This window comes from Cyanistes caeruleus, chromosome 12 (genome assembly GCF_971803275.1).
Source record: "Cyanistes caeruleus chromosome 12, bCyaCae1.hap1.1, whole genome shotgun sequence".
In the NCBI taxonomy this organism is placed as follows: Eukaryota; Metazoa; Chordata; class Aves; order Passeriformes; family Paridae; genus Cyanistes; species Cyanistes caeruleus.
The window spans coordinates 2,387,604-2,409,292 of NC_141712.1; the positions used below are offsets into that span (position 1 = coordinate 2,387,604).

Below are 21,689 nucleotides of genomic sequence, written 5' to 3' on the forward strand. Positions count from 1 at the left end.
AGACATGGGACCTCTTCAACCAGGGATGCCTTCCCCAACCATGCTCCCTCGAAATTGGCAATTGGCAGTAGTTGACATCAAAGATTGCTTCTTCCAAATTCCTCTACACCCTGAAGATGCCCCACGGTTTGCCTTCTCGGTGCCTACCCTTAACCGAGAAGCCCCAGTGAGGAGGTTCCACTGGCGGGTATTGCCCCAGGGCATGAAAAACTCGCCGACTATCTGCCAGTGGTATGTCTCCTCATTGCTGTCTCCTGTACGTGCCGAAATGGGGGAGGTCATCATCCATCACTACATGGATGATGTCCTAGTGTGCGCCCCCCATGACGATTTACTCACACGCTCTCTTGACCGAGTGGTTAAAGTTTTAACATCCGCAGGTTTTCAACTCCAGGAGGATAAAGTTCAACGGATGCCACCCTGGAAGTATCTGGGTCTGCGGATTGCTGAGAGGACTGTTGTGCCTCAAAAATTGGCAATAAACAGCAATCCGAAAACCTTAGCGGACCTTCACTCGCTGTGTGGGACCTTAAACTGGGTCAGGCCTTGGCTGGGCCTTTCCACGGAAGACCTAGCCCCCCTCTTCACACTTTTGAAGGGGGAGAAAGAGCTGAGTTCTCCCAGGACTCTGACCCCAGAGGCGAGGAAAGCCCTAGAGAAAGTGGAGGATGCGCTTGTCGAAAGGCAAGCACATCGGTACGAGCCGACCCTGCCTTTTGAATTCATCATACTCGGGAGAATGCCACACCTCAGTGGGCTGATTTTTCAGTGGGACCAGGGCTCTAAGGATCCCCTCTTAATCATAGAGTGGGTTTTCTTGAGCCATCAAAGGTCCAAAAGTATCATCCGGCCACAGGAGCTGATGGCTCAGCTCATCGGGAGAGCTCGAGCTCGGCTTCGGGAGATGGCTGGATGTGATTTTGCATGCGTTCGAGTACCAGTCAGCTTGTCTCGGGACAAAGCGTCTCCAGATAGGCTGACAAAAGAAATGTTTAATCAACTACTTCGGGAGAATGAGACACTCCAGATTGCTTTAGATAGTTTTGAAGGCCAAGTTTTGGTCCATGCCCCTGCCCACAAATTTTTCAATTCTAAATTTGAACCGATTCCAAAAGAAATGCGGAGCAGAAAGCCCCTCAAAGCTTTGACTGTGTTCACAGACGCATCCGGGGCATCTCACAAGTCTGTAGTGACTTGGCGAGATCCCGAAACTCAGCAGTGGGAAGCAGATATTCAATATGTGGAAGGGTCTCCACAAGTTGCTGAGTTGGATGCAGTCATCAGAGCCTTTGAGAGGTTTCCTGAACCTTTCAATTTAATCACTGATTCGGCCTATGTTGCAGGGGTAGTTGCCAGAGCAGAGCACGCTGCTCTGAAGGAGGTCTCAAACCCGAAATTGTTTGAGTTGCTTTCTAAGCTAATATATGCTGTTTCCCACAGAAAGCAACCATTTTTTGTAATGCATGTAGGGTCACATACGGATCTCCCTGGCCCGGTAGCCGAGGGAAACCAGGTAGCTGATTCCCTCGCTGCCCCTGTTTCCATGGCTCAGCTCCCAGATCTGTTCCAACAAGCTAAGCTGAGCCATCAGATGTTCCATCAAAATGTGCCTGGTCTGGTCCGCCAATTCCACCTGCGGTGAGATCAAGCCAGAGCCATTGTGGCCACATGCCCACATTGCCAATCCACCGCAATGCCCTCCTTGGGATCGGGGGTCAACCCTCGAGGTCTGGGAAGCTGCGAAGTGTGGCAGATGGACGTAACACACGTCCCTGAGTTTGGCAGGTTTCGGTTCGTACACCTTTCCATCGATACCTTCTCAGGTGCTGTCTTTGCTTCTGCCCACACAGGAGAGAAAGCCGAGCATGTCTGTAAGCATCTAATGCAGGCTTTCTCTGTACTGGGGGTCCCCAAAGAAATAAAAACAGACAATGGCCCAGCATACACCTCCAGGAAACTGGAGGAATTCCTGCAGGAGTGGGGAGTGGAACATAAGAGAGGCATCCCACACTCCCCCACCGGCCAAGCGATCGTTGAGCGAGCCCATCAGTCGCTCAAGCGTGTCCTTTCTCATCAAAGGGAGACTGTGAAGGGCTGCACGCCACAAGAGCGGTTGTGCAAAGCCCTTTACACGCTAAACTTTCTCAATTGTTCCGAACAGGACCCTAGCCCTCCAGTGGCCCGGTATTTCAAGACCAACAAGAACTACCAGTTGCAGCAGCGCCCTCCAGTGCTGGTCCGGGACCCTGAGACCCAGAAGATCTTGGGTCCTTTTGATCTGGTGACCTGGGGGCGGGGGTACGCTTGCATATCCTCGCCCCAGGGACTAAGGTGGATCCCACAAAGATGGGTGAAACCTTACGTCCCCAGACATCCAAGCAGGCCACCAGATAGGGTCGAGGATGTCAATGACGTCGCGTCCGGATGAGCCATCCCCCATCCCGAGGAGGAGGAGGAAACAACCCAAGCCCCTTTTTGTTACGTCAACCTACCTTTTTCAGTTAAAGCTATGCTTTTCGTATGTTTTGTTTTCAGAAAGAGCCATCGGAAAGATGACCACCCCGATCGTTGCGCCAACCACTGCACTCCTGATGATGCTGGTGGCCCAGAGACTAATGACTGGGTCACCAGTCTTTTTTCGGGATGGGGGGTCTCCGGATGGCTCTCGTCCATTTTAAAGACTGTTTTATGGATTGTTTTCATCGTTTTCATCGTTTTAATAGCGTTTGCAGTTTTAAAGAGATGTTTAGTTCAATCGGTTTTACATCTTGTATCCCCCGCCCCTCAAGTCAATTTTGTTAGCGCTCCTTCTCCTCCCTCTTCACCTCCTCCTTCTCCCGTACCCCAAGACTGGTTTGTTGAACCCTCTGCACCTCCTGCCGATGCAACCTCCTCTTTCTAAAAAAGAAAGGGGGAGATGTTGCCGCCTGTTAGTTTATCTTCATTAAGTATGTTTGTTCACCTTCGTTGAGCTTAGAGTTGGTTTGACCCAGTTACTCCCCCACTATCCCATATATAGTTTGTTCCCAGTTGCCTGTCATTGTAAACCTCTCCCCTCTTTCCAGATTGTTCCCCATCCATCACTTTGGTCCTACCCCCAAGCCCTATCAATCTATGTACACCACACCTTTTGTTCTGGTTCCTTCCCTGCTCATCATCCCTTACTCGATGCCCTATTGGTTGTATAGCTATCCTCCCTCCCCCAAGTCCCTACCATTGGATTTGTGTATTGTAACCCCTTCCTACAACACCTCCCCTGCTGCCATATCATTGGTTGTTGTATGAGCCGCCCACGGGCTTTAAAACCTGGCGCACAGAGGTGCCCAGGGTCTCGGCTCGGACTTTCTCCTCGAGATCCCAGCCCTGTCCCTCATCGCCTTCTCCCTGCAGCTGCTGGAATAAACTTGTTCCTGGGAAATTGGAGGACTCCGAGCACTCTCTCTCCCTTTACTGCACCTCGTGTCGCCCTGCACACTATAGAGCCCGAGCCCAAAGGAGCTCTAGAGGTTCCAGGTCGAGCCACACAGTGCTCGCCTGGTTCCCCACTCCTGCCGCTGCCCGCTTGGCACGAGCTAGCCGGGGCGTGAAGGGCCAAGCGGGCAGCGACAGTATTGCAATGCCATCGTGTTGCGGCATGTGTTCATTTTAATAGTTTCTTAATTTCTGGTTGTACAGCTAATGGTTTGTTCCTATATTCCTGTGTTCCCCCAAAGTTGGATTGCCCCTAAGTTGTATCCTCCCCTACGCTGCCTATCATTGTGACCCAAGCCCTTACCCCAAACCTTCCCTGCCTGTCACTGCCCCTTCCTTCCAGACCCTTCCCTGTCAATGCCCAGTTGGGCCAATCCCTGATTGCCCCACCCCCCTGTCAATCCCCCAATCCTCGAGGCCCCATTGGCCCGTGTGACCTGTTCTCTCCTCCCCCTTATCCTTATTGGTCCCTGTGCTGTTAATCCCGCCTGATGCTCCTGCCCTGTTGGCTCCTCATTGGTTGACAGGTTGTAGCCACTCTTTCTATTTAATCCCCAGCACAGAGTGCTTGTGGCTTTGTCCGTGACCCGTTCAGAGCATGTGCTCGTTCCTGGGTGCCGTTCAGAGAGCCTTCTCCTCGTCCTTTCCCTCTTCCTTGTGCTGACAGCTCTAACGTGCTGTAGGGCAGCGGCTCGAAGGTTCAGCTCCTGCTGTGAAATTCAGGAGCTGTTCCCCACACTTGTCAGGGTGCCTTGGTGGTGGTGAGCTGGCCTGGGACTGTGGCACCGCATCACTATCCCTGAGTTTAAACAGGTTTCAGATACTATTTGTAGCTTATTCTTTTACATAATTTGTAGCAAAAGTGAAAAAATGACTGTGCATGTTGAGTTTTCCTTTGTAAACTCTGGTTAGTGACTGGACTGTTAGGTGTATGGGGATGCACATGATGATTTATGTACTTGTTCACTCTGTGTGGCTCCAGGCTTTGAGAAAGAATAATCCCACTTGGCATTTTGACTCAATTAGGTCTCAGGAATGATGAATCCAGAGTAACTTGTTGAAAGCTGCTGAAAAAATGTCTCTGAAGTTTACAGCACAGTTGAAGTGTTCAGAAGAATGAGAATTCAGTGATTGAATATCCAGTTATCCTACTGGCTATGTCTAATTGTTACCCACTGTTACAGTACACTGCACAATATCACCAGGAAAATCGTGAATGTCATCTTCAGACTGCTCTATTAACCCACTGTATTTTTGATCAAAGTTACTTTCTACAAATTACCAAGCTCTTTTGCCTTTTTGACACTCTTGCTCTTTTCTTGTGAAGTATTTATATATATAATACAGGTAGCTCCTGAATCTGCTCAAGGAAAACAAAGTTAGCTTTTAGGTCTTCTAAGCTGAGGTCTGTTTGTTTCACCTGTTTGTGAAGCTGCAGTCCGAGAGCAGTGACAGAAGGGTTGCTGCTCTGGGAGCAGGGGTGCTTCTGGCTTGAATTTAAACCCAAAGGCATTGTACTAATTTACAGTTCTTACAAGGGCTCTGTCAGTGCACAGAATTTCCGTATCTCTTAACAACATCTCTTAAAAATAGAAAAGATAACAAGAACAAGCTCCCCCCATGCCCTGTATGGTGCCTGCCATGGTTTCAATTCCCAGTGTGACGGCCAACTCTTCTCAAAAATGCTGGTGCAGAATGATTGTGGAACTCGCTTGGGGTTCTCTGGATGGTAACGTGAGGAACGCTTTCTCTGCAGCTGTTTTGATCTTTTCAAGGACCGGCCTTGGCAAAACCCGGGCCTGGTCCTTCGCCTGTGCCCATTCCCCATCGCCGCTCAAGTGCTCGGTTGTTATTTTATTCCCAATGGCATCAAGGGCGCTGTCGGAACTTTGCAATAGCTCAGAACATTCGGCCTGTAATGACCTCTTCCATGCCCCCTCCCATGCAAGATATTCTGATGGGGTAAGGAGGCACGAAAATAAATCATGGAGGTCATACGGGACCGAGAGATTGGAGGAGAGGGTGGCCTTTAAAAGGCCCTTAAAATATTTGCTTCCCTTTCCAAACTCTTTCTGGGCTTTGCAGAGTTCTCTTTTGTTTTGAAATGAGAATGGCTCTCATTCCAGAAGCACACTCCCACATAATTGAACATAATTGGAGTGGCAAGAGGAAGGGTCTCCTGTTCTGGGTTCCAGTTCCTGGGCTCGGCACTTGTGGCTCACAGGGTGTGGGAACCAGAAGGAGGGGTGTGGGATCTGAAAGTCAGAAGAGGGTTGGCGGTGCTGCAGGGGAAAGAGGAGGGCTCAGAGGAGGGGCCATTGTGAAAGGAAGGGGTGGGGACCTTTTCAGGAGGAGGAGCCCAAGTGGAGAAGGAGGGGTCCGCGGGGACAGGAAGGGGAGGGACAACTGGAGGAGGAGAGATAACAGGGGGAGGAGCATCAGGGAAGAAGGGGTTGGAAGTAGGAAGAAGGAAAGGATTTTGGGGAGGAGAAGTACAAGGGAGGGGCCTGGCCATGCGGTCCCCATCATCTTGTGCTCTCCAGGAGCCATTCTGGGTACACCAGGGAGGAGAGGGTGAACGGAGTAACTGGAGACAACTGGGGGGAACCTCAGAATGTACTAACTTGGGGGTTTGAACTGGGGTAGTGGGGTTTAAGGAAAGATCTCTGGCACCATGGCTAACAGTTAACAACTTATTAGCAAGTGTTTATTTACAGTTAACTGAAACTTAAGTTATTTAACAAATTAACAAACAATTATTTAATTAACAAAATTAATTAAAAGATGATGATGGCTGGAGCTGGGAAGGGCAGCTGCAGAGGTCGCATGTAAAGGGTGGGACACCATCAGCAGTAGGAAACAAGATGTTGCTGGCTCCTGCTGGATGCTCCAGCTGACACAAATGCTGTCACTGTGGTGTTGGTTGCCAGTGCAGCTGCTTCTTGTGTCCCTGGCCTTCCTCTGTCTGCTGTAAGGCAGAGCATTTCGGTTTTTCAAAACGCTTCCACTGCCGGGCTCTGCCTTTCAGAACCACCTGCACCGTCCTGTGAGTCTGCTCCAGGTTAGGAATGCTGGGGAGAAAGGGACTGGTATTAGCCAGAGAAACATTTCCAGCCAGACGCTTTTCTGCCTCCTTGCAGAGCACACAGCATTGCATCCTCCCTCTGTGCAAGCAGTGAGCAGCTCTGTGCCAGAAGCAGAGCTAGGGACTGGCTGGTCCCTGGGTCTCTCATTCAAGATCTTGCAACCCTCCAGGAGCTTAATGTTTCATACAGTGTCTTTTGCCAGTGTCTCCCTACCAAGGCCAGATGATCTCTCTGCGCTCCTGTGGGAGCTGCTGCCTCTCTGGGACTGCTTGTCTCCAGGCCCACCTCCCCATCCCGGTCAGAGGGACTGAAGGGAGGGTGTTAGGGGATGAACCAGGCTGTGCTTGGTGATGCCCAGCAATAGCACAAGAGGCAACGGGCAGAACCTGAACAGGAAGTTGCACCTGAACCTGAGGAAGAACTTCTTCCCTTTGCGGGTGACAGGCTGCCCAGAGAGGGTGTGGAGTGTCCCTCACTGGAATTATTGCAGAGCCCTCTGGACACTGCTCTGTGCCATGTGCTCTGGGATGACCCCGCTTGAGTAGGGAAGTGGGACCAGATGACCTCCTGTGGTCCCTTCCACCCTGTCCCACCCTGTGATTCAGTGATAGCCATCAGAAGTGTGAGTTGGCAAGTGTGTCCATGTTTCCCACCTGCACAGCATGGTGGCCTCAAAGTTCCCCACATCCTTTGGGGAGAAGAGCACATGAAAGGTCTTCTTCTGGCCAGGAGCGATGGTGCCGAAGTTGGGGTTGATGGAGAACAGTGACTGGTCATGGGTGACATCTGGGAGGACTTCCAGGGAGGAAGTGGCACGCTGCGGGGAGAGATTCCATTCCTTGGAGCGGCACCACTTCTTGGAACTCTTCTTCTGCTTGGCATCCAGCTGCTCTTCCTCAGAAAGCTGCTCCTGGTCAGAATCTTGCTGTTCCTGCTCGGAATCCTGCAGCTGTTCCTGCTCGGAATCTTGCTGCTCCTCGGCAAGCCACTGTAGGTGCCGCAGCTCAGAAGGATGCGTCTCAAAAGGATGGTCCTGCTCCCCCCGGAAAAGAAGCACCAGCTTTCTGCGCTGCCTTACAACAGGAGCAGAGATGAGCCCACCTGCAGAGAGGAAGAGGACACCATTCAAAGACAAAATCTGTGTTGCCAGCAACGCTGCCTCCTGCAGCAGCACATAGGTGGAAGAGAGCTGGGATGCACTCGGAGCATCTCTGGCCAAGTTCCCAGCAGGGAACAGAGCTTCTGGGAGCAGGGTCTCTGCTGCAGCACACACTCCTGTGCCAAAGCAGGAGCTGGTTTTAGACAGTGACTTTGCAGCTGCCCTGGAGTGGGGAACTGCACACAGACAGTGGCTGCAGGGCAGCTCACTCGTTACACCATTGCTCTCCCCAGTCTCAGACTTCTCAAAGCAATGACCTGATGTCCCCCCTCCCAGTCCTGACCCAGCACGTGGCTCTCCCCAGAGCCTGGCTCAGCTCCTTTGCAGAGCTGAAGTGGCAGAGCAAGAACAAAAGGGGCTGAAAGGCAGAGGGGGCAAGGAGAAAACTCTCCAGCTGCAGCTGGGAAGATGCTGATGAAAGTGAACGTGTGGACAAGGAGGAAAAAGGAATTCAAGTTTTGGGGTGAAGGGGCAGGGTCTTCTCCCCAGGCCCTCAGCTACCAAGTGAAATGCCCTTACCCATCAGAGAGGTTGAATATGGCATCCTCACTGCTTCACTATCTGCAGGAGCAGCTTCCTCCCAGAAGTATTCCAGGGCCACCTTCCCTGTGTTGTGCATCCTGAAACTGAAAAGCAAGAAGGAGGAATTAAAAAAAAAATGTCCAATAAATAGAAAGCAAATAGTACAGTAACATTGTCTGAGGGACTCCTGCTACCACTTTCTGCTGAGGAGCATCTTCTTCCCCAGGCAACCCTGCCATGCTCAGACTGCTGTCCTTCCTGGGTGGCCCAGAAAAGTATTTCGAAGTCTGGAAGTTGAAGAGGAAAGGGCCAACATGGTGCCCAGGACATTGAAGCTAAGGGGCTTACTTTGGACTTTCTTTAGGTCTTGTTTGACTGCAAACTTATTCTTGAGCAGATGAGGACAGGTGACACGCAGTGAAAGCAAACCCGTGGCTGTTCTCAGCAGAAAATGGCAGCATTGAGCCTCTCCTGACCACCCTCTCCTGCTTGGCTTGGCATGCATGTGAACAAGCCTGTGCTGGTTTTGGCTGGGGTGGAGTTCTGGGAAGCAGGCACTGGGTCAGCCCTGGGCAAAGGTGTCACAGCATTGTCACAGTACAGCTGGTCTGGACTGGACACAGTGAATGTGGCCATAACACAAATCCAATTCAGCTGGCCTAGTTCATGCCTGAACGTGTTCCCAGGTAAGTTACAGGGGACCCTTGGCCAGCCCCATCCAAGCTGAGAAGTGAGCACAGCACTGGCCAGGAAGTTGGGCAGGAGAGAGATCTCAGCCAATGGCTGTCTAGCTCAGGAGATTTGCATTGGGTATTTCAGTGAGCTCTGAATAATGAACGAGGCTGTTTTGTCTCCTGAGCACCTGGAGCTCGAGTTGTGAGTTTTGTCTCCCCAGCCACGGCCAGCACAAAGTTCCACAAAGGCAGCTCCCGCTGGCAGGGCCCTGCCTGGCCTCAGCACTCACGTGGCTGTCCTTGTCTGGAAGGGCAAGGTGTCCTTGAGCTGAACCACGACTGTGTCCAGTTTGAACTGGGCGTAGGCAACCAAGGCACTGAGGCACAGCTCGGCCTCCTGGCCGCTCTTCTTCAGCACAGTGTGAGCCGGTTCCGGGACTGTCTCCACTGTCTGCAAAAGAGGAGAAAAGAATCGCTGAGCAGAGCCCAGAAAGTCAGGCTGAGAAGGGAATCTTTGGGCCTCCAACATCAGCCTCATAGAGGGACTAGAAAGGACCATTCACTTTTACTTCCCTGGAAAGATGACAGAATTGGGACTGTTGTGCTGCAGTAGTTGTTTCTGCCCACTGATCAAAGCAGTCCTAGCACAGCTGTTAATGTACCCATGGAGACTACAGCGGCGTTCCAATCCCTGTACTTCAACCTTGGAGAGGGACTGACTTTTTCCCTGGTCCCCTAGAAATCCAGCAGGTCTCAAAATTAGGGTTAAGTTCCCCTGCTGGAGCTCTGTGGGTGGAGAACCCCATGACTGCAGACTTCTAGGAAGCACCTTTTTCTTCTTGTCTTAGGAGAAAGTGCTCTCCAGATGTCACCTGTGGAGCAACAGCCACACTGCTGGCAGCTGGGGATGGGCATTTTGGGATGTGAAAGATCTCACTAGGAAAGTGTCCAACTGCAGATGTTCTGATAGAAAAGAGGATGGTTTAGAGGCCTTAAAATGGTCCAGAAACTTGGAAAGAGCCTTCACCCAAGCTGAGTGTGTTTGGCAATAATGACAATAAAAGCAAGAGTCTCCAGAGATGATCCTTCTCCGGACTCCTCCATACGGTCACACAGTGCCTGGGCTACTCCATGATGAGATAACCCTCCCAATACAGAGACCACAACCAAAATCTCTGGTATCCATGGAGACAAACCTTGGCATTCACCAGCAGGTGCAATAGAAGTGTATTTGTCTCCACTTCTAAAGAAGAGACAGAGTGCAGCAGACTTAACTCCTTGTTGGTGAAAAGGCACCAAATCATATGGAGAGATTTCAAACACCATAAAATGAGATAATCATAAAACATTGTCTCCCATTCAACATGGGCTGCAGCACTTGTGCTTGTGGCCCAGACTGATAGTGTGTGGCTAATGGTCTCTTGTCTAAAGGCTTTCCCTCTTGTGTGAGGGTCATGTGCATCCACCTCTCCCCTAGAATGCCCTGCTGGTGAACCTCAGGGCTGTCCAGTGTCCAGAGGAAGCAGGAGCTGCTCAGCCAGCAGTGATGGTGTTATGGTGGTTCTTTTTGGAAAAGCTGTGGTGGCTTTGTTTGCCATTTTGCTTCTTACCTTCTCTTTTTCAGGCCATTGGGCTGCTGGCTCCTGGTTCCCGGTGATGTCCTTCCACATGACAGTGCGCATTTCGTCGTCCCAGTCCGGAACATTCCATAGTGGCAGCTCAAATTTGATCTTGGTCACCTTACATTTCACAAGGTGCCTCCTGAAGGTGGCTGGGACATCTGATTTCAAGGTCACTGTGATGGCCTTGGTGCAGCCAGGGTGGAGATGTCCCACCTAGGGAGAATCAGGGAATCAAGACCAAACTGGAAGCACTGCCAAGGGCAGGACTGATATAGCAAAGGGGACTGATGTGGTGAGCAGCTGTGCCAGGAACCTGCACCTCAGTGTGGATTTCTGTGAAGTTTGATAGACAAAAGTATGAAGAGAAGGTACCACCTCCCATAACGCGAAGCCTTTTCTGCAAGGCTGGCAGCCTTGGCCCAGCCAAGCCAGGGAGTGCATCTCCTGTGTGGCACTGGAATGGGCTAGCACTGGCATGTGAGGTCTCCCTGCCAGCTCCCAGGAATGCCAGGGCAGGGCTTGAGCAATGGGGAAAGGCAGAGCAGCCCCCACTCACCCTGGGGGAGAACTGGAATGGGACGTCTGCCTCCCACTCGAAGCGCATGAACATCATGCCGGTGTGGTTGGTGATGGTGAAGATCCTGTGGCAGGGCTTCCCAACAGGACAGTCCCCAAACTGGATGTGGTTCAGTCTGACAGCTGTTAAGGAGGAAAGCAAGGGATCTCAGCATGCAGGGAGTTCCACCCCACCCCCCTCACATGCACAGACTCCTGTATGTTCAATGCTTCCTTGCTCCAAGCCTTCCTCCCTCTGGCAGGGAGCTCCCCAGGCAGTTCCCCATCCCACCACTTTCAGGGAAACACCCTGGCACACCCCTGAGCCAGCGCCATGCAGCACAGCACACACTGCTCTGCATGCATGGCTGCCACACCCACAGGCCTCCATGTCCAGGGGTGACAGCCCAGGCCTGCCTAGAGAGAGGACACACATGATCAGATATTTTCTTCTTCCTTGTTCCACCTTGGCAGCCTCTCCTCTCTTACCATCAATGATGTCTTTGTTCAAACTGCTCTTATCATTCCTCAACTGTGGGTCTTCCTCTAGACAGTCAAAGCTGAATTCATCCTTGTGGCCTTCACCCACCAGCTCTATCAGGGTCTTGTCAGAGTAGGTGTCCCCCACTAAAACGCGGATCTTCCCTTCCACACGTTGAGCCAGGGTGGGATTGAAAATGACATCAAACTCTGCCGATTGTCCACGATGCAGAAGCAGGAGAGGCTTCCCTGGGGGCTTGCTCTCTGCACAGCAATGGAAATCAGAATTAAGTGATACAGTTGTACAGAGGAAATATTTCCATATATGAGGAACAGAAGGTTGAAACCAGCTGCCTTCTGAGCACAGGTTGTTCTACCCGCAGTGGTTCCCGACCCTCTTCCTGTGTTCACAAGACTGCCATCTCCAGACACATCACCACTTAAGCAGCTTAACCTCAGGTTGATGCCCAGCCCTCATTCCATCGCTTCCAGACAGCTCCAGCCACATGGAAAGCTGAGCCAAAGAGCACTTTGGGCTTCTGCTGGCTGCCTGTGTGCTGAAGGGCTGTGTCCGTTCAGGCTGGGACCTTGCCACATGCTGCAAATACCTCAGAGGCTGCACTGAGGCAGTGAGAGTCCCCCAGAACCCAGCCCACCACGTCTAGAAGAACACAAGAACTTCCTACTCCTTGCTAGGAGGAAACCCTGGAAAAGGTCCCCATGAAAAGCTCGGGGGACAGAGAGCCCAAGGAAAGAAAGTGTGTCCAACATCTGGCTGCAGCTCAGAGAAGCCAAGAGCAGGGCACACGTTTTCCCTCTGTGCACCATCGCACTTCATGGTTAACGAATTTACCATTTTCAACAGAGTCCTCTCCCACATCTTCAGTGTGGAATCTCTCCAGTGTGGAGCGCCTGGCTTTCAAGAAGAATGCTCCATGCTCATCCTCCAGGTGTAACATAAACTGAGAAAAGGGAACACAGAGCACAATGATACTGGTGTGAGTACAGGATGGCACAGGGACTGACACCACAGTGCTGCTGGTCCTGCATAGGAACCCAGCACCTCTCCCACTGCAAACAGCACTGAGCACAAAAGTTAAGTCAAACCAGCTGGGAAAAAGGGCTCTTTAGAGCCATTTGGATTGAACCAACACGGAACCAAACAGGACAGAAAGCAATAAGCAGAATATAATTAAACCACAACTAAGTTTGCTTAAAATATAGTAAACTGGGGAATACAACCTAATGGAACTGGAAAATCACACATTCCTTGAGAACAAACCTGAAAGACGGGGAAAAAATACTCCACCACCTTTCTTGTGTTCAACTTAAAGAAGAAAGACTGGATGGAAATTTTTTAAGAACTCCCTTCTTGGAGAACAGATGTCAGTCCCTTGCTTAAAAAGAATTTGTGACACCTCTTGCCAGGTCTGCCATGGTTTTTGGGACCCTCCCCCTGTGCCACAAGCACTTATTCCCAAACCAGCCCATTCCTTGAGCAGGTCCTCACCTTGACAGGTACGATGCCGTTGTTACGGACGACCAGGGGGAGCATCTCTAAATCCCCCAGCTGGAGCCTCTGGAAGCGCAGCACGGCATTTCCTCTCTTGCTGCGAGCTCTCGGGCACACGACTGTCACCTGCGGCTCGTGCCCCCTCCCACTGATGGTGAAGCTCAGGATTTGGGGCTTGATTTTCACAGAGCTGCAGGAGAGGCACACAAACAATTCCAGCTGGCACTAACCCATTTCTCACTGGGCAAGCCAAGCAGCAGGGGCAGTCCACACTGTTTTCCCTGCCTGGTGCTCCTGTAGCCCACAACACAGCCCCCCACCAGCCTCTTCCCAATCCCCTCAGGGCCATTCACAAGAGGAACCTGTCCAAAGAGCCAGAGCCTTCCACAGTAACAGTTAAAAGTAATTCCACTTAATTGAGTCATGCAGTACAGCAGATACATAATGAGGCACCAGATGAGATATGGCAAATCCCCTGGCTGCAGTGAGATGAGACATAGGCAACAAGCAAAAAAAGCACAGCATGAAAGCAGTACAAAAGCAAGAAGGCAAAAAGAAATCATTGTCACCATCCACCAAGATCATTTCCAAGAACAATAGAAAAGCAATTGCTTATTAGCAATTAGACTTCCCTGGCTCCAATTCAGCCACTAAAGGCTTGAGGAAGGGCAGGTCAAAGCCCCTGTACACAGGTCCCAGTGCAGAGGAACAGGGCTCCTCTTTCATACCAGCTCCCATCACTCACATGAAATAGCTTCATGAATGCAGGGAATCACAGAGGATCACTTAATGTCACAGAAACCAAGAGGAAATTGTGACTGCTGACTTGCTGCCACAGAAACTGATCCATCTAAGCTTCTGTCCTTGGAAATGCCCAGCTCAGCTGTAGCACATCTCAGTAACTTCCAGTTGGCTACCTAATATTTCTCTGTCTTCCTATTTGCTCATACAGGCTAAACCTGTATGACAAATCTGCCTCATTTTTCTGCTCTATCCAACAGTGACTGCCTCCCAGATCATCTCATGCCAAGTACTCTGCCTAAGGCTGCTGAGAGCATTAGAGCTAACAAGAGGTCTGTGCCTTCCCAGTGGAGAGGCAGCTGTCAGAGAGGCTTCCCCCAATATTTCTCAGGGTCAATTACCATTTGGGGATGACAAGGGAAGCCTTAAAAGTGCAGTCGTAGTTCTGCTCATCTGGAGGGGTGAAGGTCACTGTAGCAACAGCGTGGGATGAGCCGGGAATGGACATCTGGACTGGATGCAACTTGAAAACGGTGATAGGGCCTTTTTCCTTGGGGGAAGCCAGAGAGCAGTGTTAGGAGAAAACACCTTCCAGCACGACACAGTTTCATTCATAAAGGCATTACTGAAAACAGCATGTCTGTAGTGGTTTAGATTTGCTAATTGGAGTTTCTCAGTCAATGCACTAAATAATGTGGTGGGGTTTAGCACTGGCTAAAATCACCAGGGCACTTACGCATTTTTTGTTGTGAACTATGGATTAGGAGAAGGGTAAAACAGGTTTAAAACTTAAAAGGAATAAAGAAACTTTATCAACAGGACTACAGGAATAAGAAATATCAGAATAAAACCTCCAGAACACTTTTTCTCCCCCTACCCAACTTTTTCTTTTCCCAGCTGACCACTGGGAGACAAAACCTGGGATGGTAAAGCAGTATCAACTCTACAATAGTCTTTGATCAGTCCTTGTAAGAAGAAGAGTTTTTTCTTGTCATGCTATGGAGACTTTTCTACAAGAAGCAGTTTTCTCCTGGCTTCTCTTTTCCATGAATAGCAGCCAGCCAGGCAAAAATCTTGCATTGTGACAGCTCTTCCCATTTTCACAGCCCTCCTAGAGGTGTGTTTATGGGCTGTGAACTCAGGGGTATTGTTTTAAGGATGAGTTGTTCAAGCAGGGAATGCTGACCTTGTGCTAAAGCATTGTGTGTTCTGAGTGCTGGCAGCTGCCCTGCCCTATGTGGGAGGTGGTCACTGCATGGAAAACCCTGCAAATAACCTACAACTGGCCTTCAGAGAGAGGAAAAGCCAGGGAGCCTGAGGAGATGCTCTGCTTTGAGCCCTGGCATGTCAGTTGATAACAGCCCCTCTCTGAGTGTGCTTCCAAGAGAGGTTCAGAAGGATTCACTTCTCCCACCAAAGACCCAGAGGTGTGAGCCAAAACCTTGCCCAAGACATGAGAATTCAACACAACTGTTCCCTGGCTCTGCTGCTCTGCCCTGAAGTTTGACCTACACTGAGCTAGTGTGGGCCACAGGAAGCAATCTGGAGAACAAAACAGCTTTCACATGGCCCTTAGAGGGCAACCATCTCCTTGGCCTCCTGTTCTTACCTGTCCTGGCAGGGGGCTGATGGAGAGGACCACGTCACACGGCAGAGCACTTGTGTTGTACATGTTGAAGTGGGCTTCAGCCTCTTGCCCAACCAGAATCTTGTTGAAGATGAAGTTGTTCTCATCTCTCACAAACAGGCCCACACCGTGCACAGAGAGCAGCTTGTGGCTGAGGTCAGTGCTGCTGCAGATCGGGTATTCTTCAAAGATTAACATTGCATCCTCAGCAAATGCTGTGGACAGACCAGAGGGATGAGCATGAAGAAGCCTCCATTCATCTGGGCCTTGCTGGCCTCTGAGAAGGCTTGGTAAGCTCCTTCTGCCCAGGTAACTGCTAAACCCAGCTTTGGGTCGGGGAGCTGGCTATGAGGATGGAGCTCAGTCAACCTGAGTCTTAAAGAGCATTGCTTTCCTTTTATCCTTCCATGCATCCCTCTCAGCTGGGGAGGGATGAATCCACCAGTGGACTTAAGAGGGCTGGAAACTCTGAGGATTTCAAGGGGGGACACCAGGGCTAGCATGCCTCCCTATCCAAGCAGCAAGTTGAGGTGCTGATCAGCAGCAGGTCTGGCCAAGGGAACCTGTGGAGAGCACGTACCTGGCAGGCAGGACTCGGCAGTCAGGGTAAAGGGAATGCCGAGGGGATTGTCCCTGGGGTCTCTGCCCACGATGTCAATGTACAGCTGCTCCTCACAAGTCCCCTCCTGCCCTGCCAGGCACTCCACCGTGATCTGCTGCTGGCCCCACGGAGCGATGGAGCCGGAGCAAGGGGACACCGTGAACATGCCCACATTGAGCTGACCCTGCAGAAGAAGTTCCAGGAGAGGCTGAAGGGTAATAGCTGTGCCTTGAGCACCCCAGCAAAGAGTATGTCCTGCCTTGGCCTCCAGCTGGGCCCAAGCAGCCAGTCCCAGGGCAGGGAAAGATGACTCCATGGCCCAAAGGCAGCTCCAGGTTGAGCCCAACAAGCCAAGAGGAGCTGCAAGCCTGTCTCAAGTGGCAGAGAGAAAGGAGATTGAGTGTAAAGAATGAAGGTGGTAGCTGTGATCCTCAGCCTCCAGAGGTAACAGGAGAGCAGAAACAGCTGTGAGAAATGATGGGAGAGAGGTAGGGGAATGAGATGAAGAAAAGGAAGAAAAAAAAATGTTGTCTGAGCTCTGTGGACTGGGAGTTCAGGAGGGATGTTTTTGCTTCTGTGGTGTTCACAGACACATGCTGGCCAGCAGCTATCACACACAGGACCTGCTCCCCTCTGCTGACCCCACAACTGCAGGTTAGAGCTAGAGTACAGGACTGTCAGTGGGACTGAGCAGATCCTGGACTCCATCCTGCAGACCACGTCCCACCCAATGGAGATGAGCCCCCAGCCTGGGCACAGCAGCATCTTCTCACATCCCCTGCAGCAGCTGCATTGTTGGGGAGCAGGAGTCACCCACCTGTGTCAAGCTTGATTTCCTTCCCGCTGAGCACTTCCTAGCTGATGGAACAGATTCCCCTTGCTTTGAACTGAGAGGAGAAAGCAGAGGTATCTGTCATGCTGAGCTCCCCTGCCTTTCTCTGAGGCCAAAGCTGGCCTTCCTCCTCACAGAGGAAAGCCTTCCTGCTCCAGATGGTTCCCAGAGAGCAGCCTGCAGCACCCATTGCTGGACAGAGCAGCTCGAGCACCAGCTTCCTACTACACATGGGGACACTGAGGCGTGTTTTGCTCCCTCTCCCCAAGGCAGGGCTGCAAATGGGCGATAGCCCAGGTCTGGCTGCCTGCCTCATCTCAGCCGTGGGCTGGTGCCTCCTCAGGCAGGAAGGGTGGTGCAGGGCTTCTCGTACCTTTTGCTTTCCAGTGAAGATGCATCCTCGGTTGCTGGCTGGATGTGGAATTTGAAGCTGATCGTGCCTGTGTTCTCCAGCACGACAGTCTGGGTCTTCTTGCTGCCCTTCATCATGGCACCGAAATTGATGGGTGAGGCAGGCTCAATACTGAACTTGCTGTACGCAGCTCTGGCCGACACCCTCACTGGGATGTTGGCGACAGTCTGGCCTCCTTCCCCTGCGATGGCATCTATCACCTGTGTCCACAGGAAGGGGTGGTAAACAAAGCAAAGAGGCCAGCCAGCCTCTACCCCAGTCCCCAGCCTCCACCCCAGGCCTCCATCAGTTCACCCATCCCTGTTAATGCACCTCCTCCAGAGTCAGATTCTCAGCTCCCTTAGGAAGCCTCCCAAATGGTTTTGAAGACTTTGTTTGTGTACGTAGGAGAGAGGATTCTCCAGTTAAAGCCCTCCTTCCATTAGACACCTGTCCTGTTTATGCTCCCAAAACACCGTGTGGTAACAGCCTGGCCCAGGCAGCTCACCTGGCAGTACAGGATGGGGCTGTTCTTGAGGAGCATTTCCCTTGTGGGGTGGAAGAATATCTCAATATTCACACCAGGCTGGGAGGCGATCAGCTTGCCCGACTGAGGCTTGACAGTGAAGTGGGATGCCAAGTCTCGCATCCTGGGACCTGCACCCTTCAGCATCAATCTGGGGAGAAAGGGAAGGAATGGAGATCTCTGCAGTTACAAGTAGAGGTGCTGCCAGCACAGCCAGGACTTTGCATAGGACCAGAAAAAGAAGAAAAGGGAGAGTGCAGCTCTGCTCAGGGAATCCTGGATTCTGACAGAGAGCACAGACAGTCATGAGGTTATTGCAAGAAGCCTTGACACTGAAATTTTTCATTCACTCTTTTACAGAGTCTCAGAAGGAGAAAGGAGGTGACCATCAAAGAAAGGCAATGAATCTCAGCATTTCAGTGCCTGAAATTCTTGGGGCTCTCCTTTGGGTTCCCTGCTGAACTGTGGAGAACTGCTAGTTTGTGGCTGGAATCTCTGGTGAAATAGCTGAGGGAGCCCAGGTTTTGTGTTTATTGTGAGGTAGCCAGCATGGAAACAGGTTCTAACCATTGACAGAGGGAGACTGCAGGCCTGGGAACCCAGGGAAATGCTCACCACCAGGCAGCTGGACTCACCTGTACTCAATGTTGTACAACCCTTTGTTCTTTAGAGTCAGGACGGTCTTCACATTATCCAGGACATGGATGGTTCCAAAATCCAAGGTTTCATCTGCAGACAACGCGCAGAGCGAGATCAGACATGGTATTTGTGAGCTGCTGCAGAATACACCAGGTCCCAAGCTACATGGAGGTCCCAGCACAAAACCCTTTTCAGCAAGTTGCTGTTCTTGGAAGGGTTTTCCAGCTACTTGTCTGCCCTTTCTCTTCTTACTCAAAATATCTGCAGGCTTAGTAGCTAAGGAGCTCGGCTTCCATTTCCTCGCTTCCAAGCACAAATCCCATCACTTTACATGCTGTGCTGAGCCTGTGGGAATTGCCAACTGCCTGTTCACGTCACTGGTGTTTCAAAGCCCCCAAATCCAACCTGCACGTGAAGCTGCACACTTCAAAGTTCAGAGGGGAGAGACTTAAGGCTGCCAGTGCCCTGACAGTGCTTTATTCCATGCAGCTTGCAGGGTATGTGCTTTATGTATCCATGCCATCCTTGCATCCCATCCCATCCCAAGTGCTTTGGTCACCCACCACCCAAGGTAAGGCAGTGCAGCTGGACTGCTTTGTTTGGGAGACATCCACTGACCTTCAGGCAGGACCATGCTCAGGAGAACATCATACACCTCTGCAGACAGTTTGATGTTTTCAACCTGAACAATCCCCAGGATGTTTTCTGTATCTGAAACCTGAGGAAGCAAGAAACAAACACTGTTCAGATTATTCTTTTGCTAGACAGCCTCTAAGTCCTTGTCTCTGCTGGCTGCTTCCCCTATGGCCTCCCCAGCTTCACAAGTGTTGGTGGACACCCAAGCTTTCCTAACCCGTTCATCTCATGGGCTGTCCCAGTGGGATTCTGCTGCAGTAAAAAACCCCATCAGCCCAACTCTGCATTCCTACAGCAGGGAATGCTGCTGCTAAAGCTTCCTTGAGAGGCACAGGGATGTAAGAACAACCACAGGAAGTGTAGGGTGTCTCAGAGCAGGTGGCATTGACAACCCTTTGCAATCACCTAGCACCCTCTCTGAAATGCAGCCCCTAAACCATGGGGAACAAAATGCCAGGGGCAGAGTTTGTTGCACGATGCCAGAGGTTTGGACAAGCTCCAGGAGAAATGCAGAGATCACGCTGCAGTCTGTACAACCAAACAACAACCTTCAACCATTCACAGGGCCAAGCTGCTTGTGCTACAGGCTCAGGGTGCAGTGTCTGCTTATCTGGGGGATGTGGATGCACTGCACGTTCTGGCAAACGCTGTGTAGAGGCACAAGTTGGGGTCACAGCACCCTTGTGTCTGTCAGGGGCAGCTCTTCCTGACTCTGTCCCTAAGAGCACGTGGCTGCTCACTGTGCCAGGCAGGGCACAGTCCCTCTCACCTCTAGTCGAAGGGTCTTCTCAATGGTGCCAATCTGCTGGGCCTTGAAATTCACTGTCACTTCAAACTCTGAGCGGGGATCAATGGTGCCGTTATCTTGTGACAGTGAGAAGTCCTCAGCAAGGTCATCCAGCCCACTGAGCTGCCAGGCCATGGGCAGTAGGGTGTTGTTTTTCAGGACCAAGGTCCTGCTGTCAGTCCTGCAGAGACAGGAGGCACTTGGCATCAGCTGCTGGCTGGTCACACCAGCCTCGCCACTGAATGCAACCTGGAGCAGCTCCATCCGAGCCCTGGAAAGCAGAGTCAAATGTTTTGTCTTTGTCACAAGTCTTGGAGTGCTTGTGGGATGACTGACCTGTGCAGAAGCAGCTTGTCAAAGGACAGCTCCAGGGGGCTGACCTCCAGCTTCACGTGCACCCCATGGCAGCACACACTGAAGACCACTGGCTCTGGGTTCTTGTCAATGCAGCAGATGAGTTTGTCTTCCAGGAAGCCAGGGGAAGTGGGGTATGCCCAAATGGTCAGCTCCTGGACCCGGCCCCACGGAAAGAAATAGAAAGAGCTCTGTGTGTGAGCAGGAGCAGCAGCTCCTGGGCACTTCTACGGTGCCTGCTCTCCCTGCCCCTCTCCTACCTGCTTCTTCTTTGGTTTCAGGGTCATGCTGGGAGGGTCCAGAAGGAACGTCTCTGCTTTTTCATCATCCTCAAAGAAGAACTGGACCTCTACGTCCATGGGGGAGTTGTTGAGGATGGTTATATTCTCCGAGTTGGCAGGACAGTTCTGGGCCTTGTACCTGTCCACAAAAGGGGAAAAGGCTGCAGAGGAGACTGTTGCCTTTGCCACGCATCGAGGAAAGCACCGTGTGCAGCCGAGGAAGCGGTGCTGGAGGACCCTGCTCTAACAAACAAGTGAGGGAAGTGGATCCCAGCCAGGGGCGTGGGCATGTGCTCATCTTTGCCTGACTTTGATGCCTTCCCCTGTACTTGGGCCTCCACCCCAGAAGCCTGATGATGCTCAGGCCACTTCAAGTGTTTTTAATACAATGTAAATTCAAAGGTGCCTAGAAAAATAACAATACACCAGGCCCATGGGTTCTTTCCCCTTCTTTCTTGGGGTGCCTTCCCTGCAGGGTATAAAGAAAGGCTTTTGGAAAAAGAGTTTAGCTGATCTCTTTCCAAAAAGTCATGAAACTGCTTTGGATTTCATGGCTTATCACAAAATCTGAGAAAGAAATATAAAGCATCATTTCCCAAGAGGAATGCAAAACGATAACAAGTGACCCTTCTCTCAGGTGTGGAAATGACTTTGGAGTGAAAGGGTTAAAGAGGCAAACAGAAATCCCAGACCATCCCATAAACCTGGCTAAAGATTGTCTGGTTTTTGAAACTGTGTTGTCAAAATAGATTTAGCCCTCCAGAGCTCCCATGGAGACAAGAACTTAATGTTAAATACTATTTTTTAAAAAGTGACAGTAAAAGTAGAAATGCACAATGGCTTCAATGACAACGTTTTCAGGCAGACTTTATCCAGCAGTGATGATGCAATGTCATTACAGGCAAATGTAGTTCCTGCTGTACATACCCCCTGACACCCACTGGCAGGTCAGCCATAAAATCTTATTAATAATTACAGATCAATGATAGCTTTACAAAACCACCTACAGAATAATTGCTCACTCAGGCTAACTGCCGAGCTCAAAGCACTTCAAAAACCACCATACATTTCCTAAGGGGTGAAGCTGAGATGTGGAGGCAGACAAAAGTTGCCCCAAGTCCCCTTTGGACTGGCAGCAGCCTGGGGCTCTGGCCAAGGCACCCAGCAGGCAGGCAGAGCGGCTCCCCCAAGG

General features: G+C 51.1%; 1 protein-coding gene across 1 annotated transcript in view; it reads right to left on the minus strand.

Annotated features, from left to right (window-relative positions):
• Positions 1 to 6,150: 6,150 nt before the first annotated feature.
• LOC147650799 (axonemal central pair apparatus protein HYDIN-like) overlaps positions 6,151 to 21,689 on the minus strand; it is a 56,834-nt gene continuing 41,295 nt past the window's right edge. Inside the window, exons 40-59 of the mRNA XM_086847723.1 lie at positions 20,477 to 20,636; positions 20,199 to 20,371; positions 19,845 to 20,043; positions 19,058 to 19,157; positions 18,436 to 18,529; positions 17,783 to 17,951; positions 17,257 to 17,495; positions 16,869 to 16,938; positions 16,031 to 16,235; positions 15,433 to 15,665; positions 14,225 to 14,373; positions 13,080 to 13,272; positions 12,423 to 12,531; positions 11,579 to 11,833; positions 11,091 to 11,233; positions 10,523 to 10,747; positions 9,203 to 9,363; positions 8,236 to 8,342; positions 7,211 to 7,658; positions 6,151 to 6,542 (exon numbers count right to left, since the gene is read on the minus strand). Of these exons, the coding sequence (XP_086703849.1) occupies positions 6,380 to 6,542; positions 7,211 to 7,658; positions 8,236 to 8,342; positions 9,203 to 9,363; positions 10,523 to 10,747; positions 11,091 to 11,233; positions 11,579 to 11,833; positions 12,423 to 12,531; positions 13,080 to 13,272; positions 14,225 to 14,373; positions 15,433 to 15,665; positions 16,031 to 16,235; positions 16,869 to 16,938; positions 17,257 to 17,495; positions 17,783 to 17,951; positions 18,436 to 18,529; positions 19,058 to 19,157; positions 19,845 to 20,043; positions 20,199 to 20,371; positions 20,477 to 20,636 (3,595 nt within the window). The 3' untranslated portion in view covers positions 6,151 to 6,379. The remainder of the gene's footprint in view (positions 6,543 to 7,210; positions 7,659 to 8,235; positions 8,343 to 9,202; positions 9,364 to 10,522; positions 10,748 to 11,090; positions 11,234 to 11,578; positions 11,834 to 12,422; positions 12,532 to 13,079; positions 13,273 to 14,224; positions 14,374 to 15,432; positions 15,666 to 16,030; positions 16,236 to 16,868; positions 16,939 to 17,256; positions 17,496 to 17,782; positions 17,952 to 18,435; positions 18,530 to 19,057; positions 19,158 to 19,844; positions 20,044 to 20,198; positions 20,372 to 20,476; positions 20,637 to 21,689) is intronic.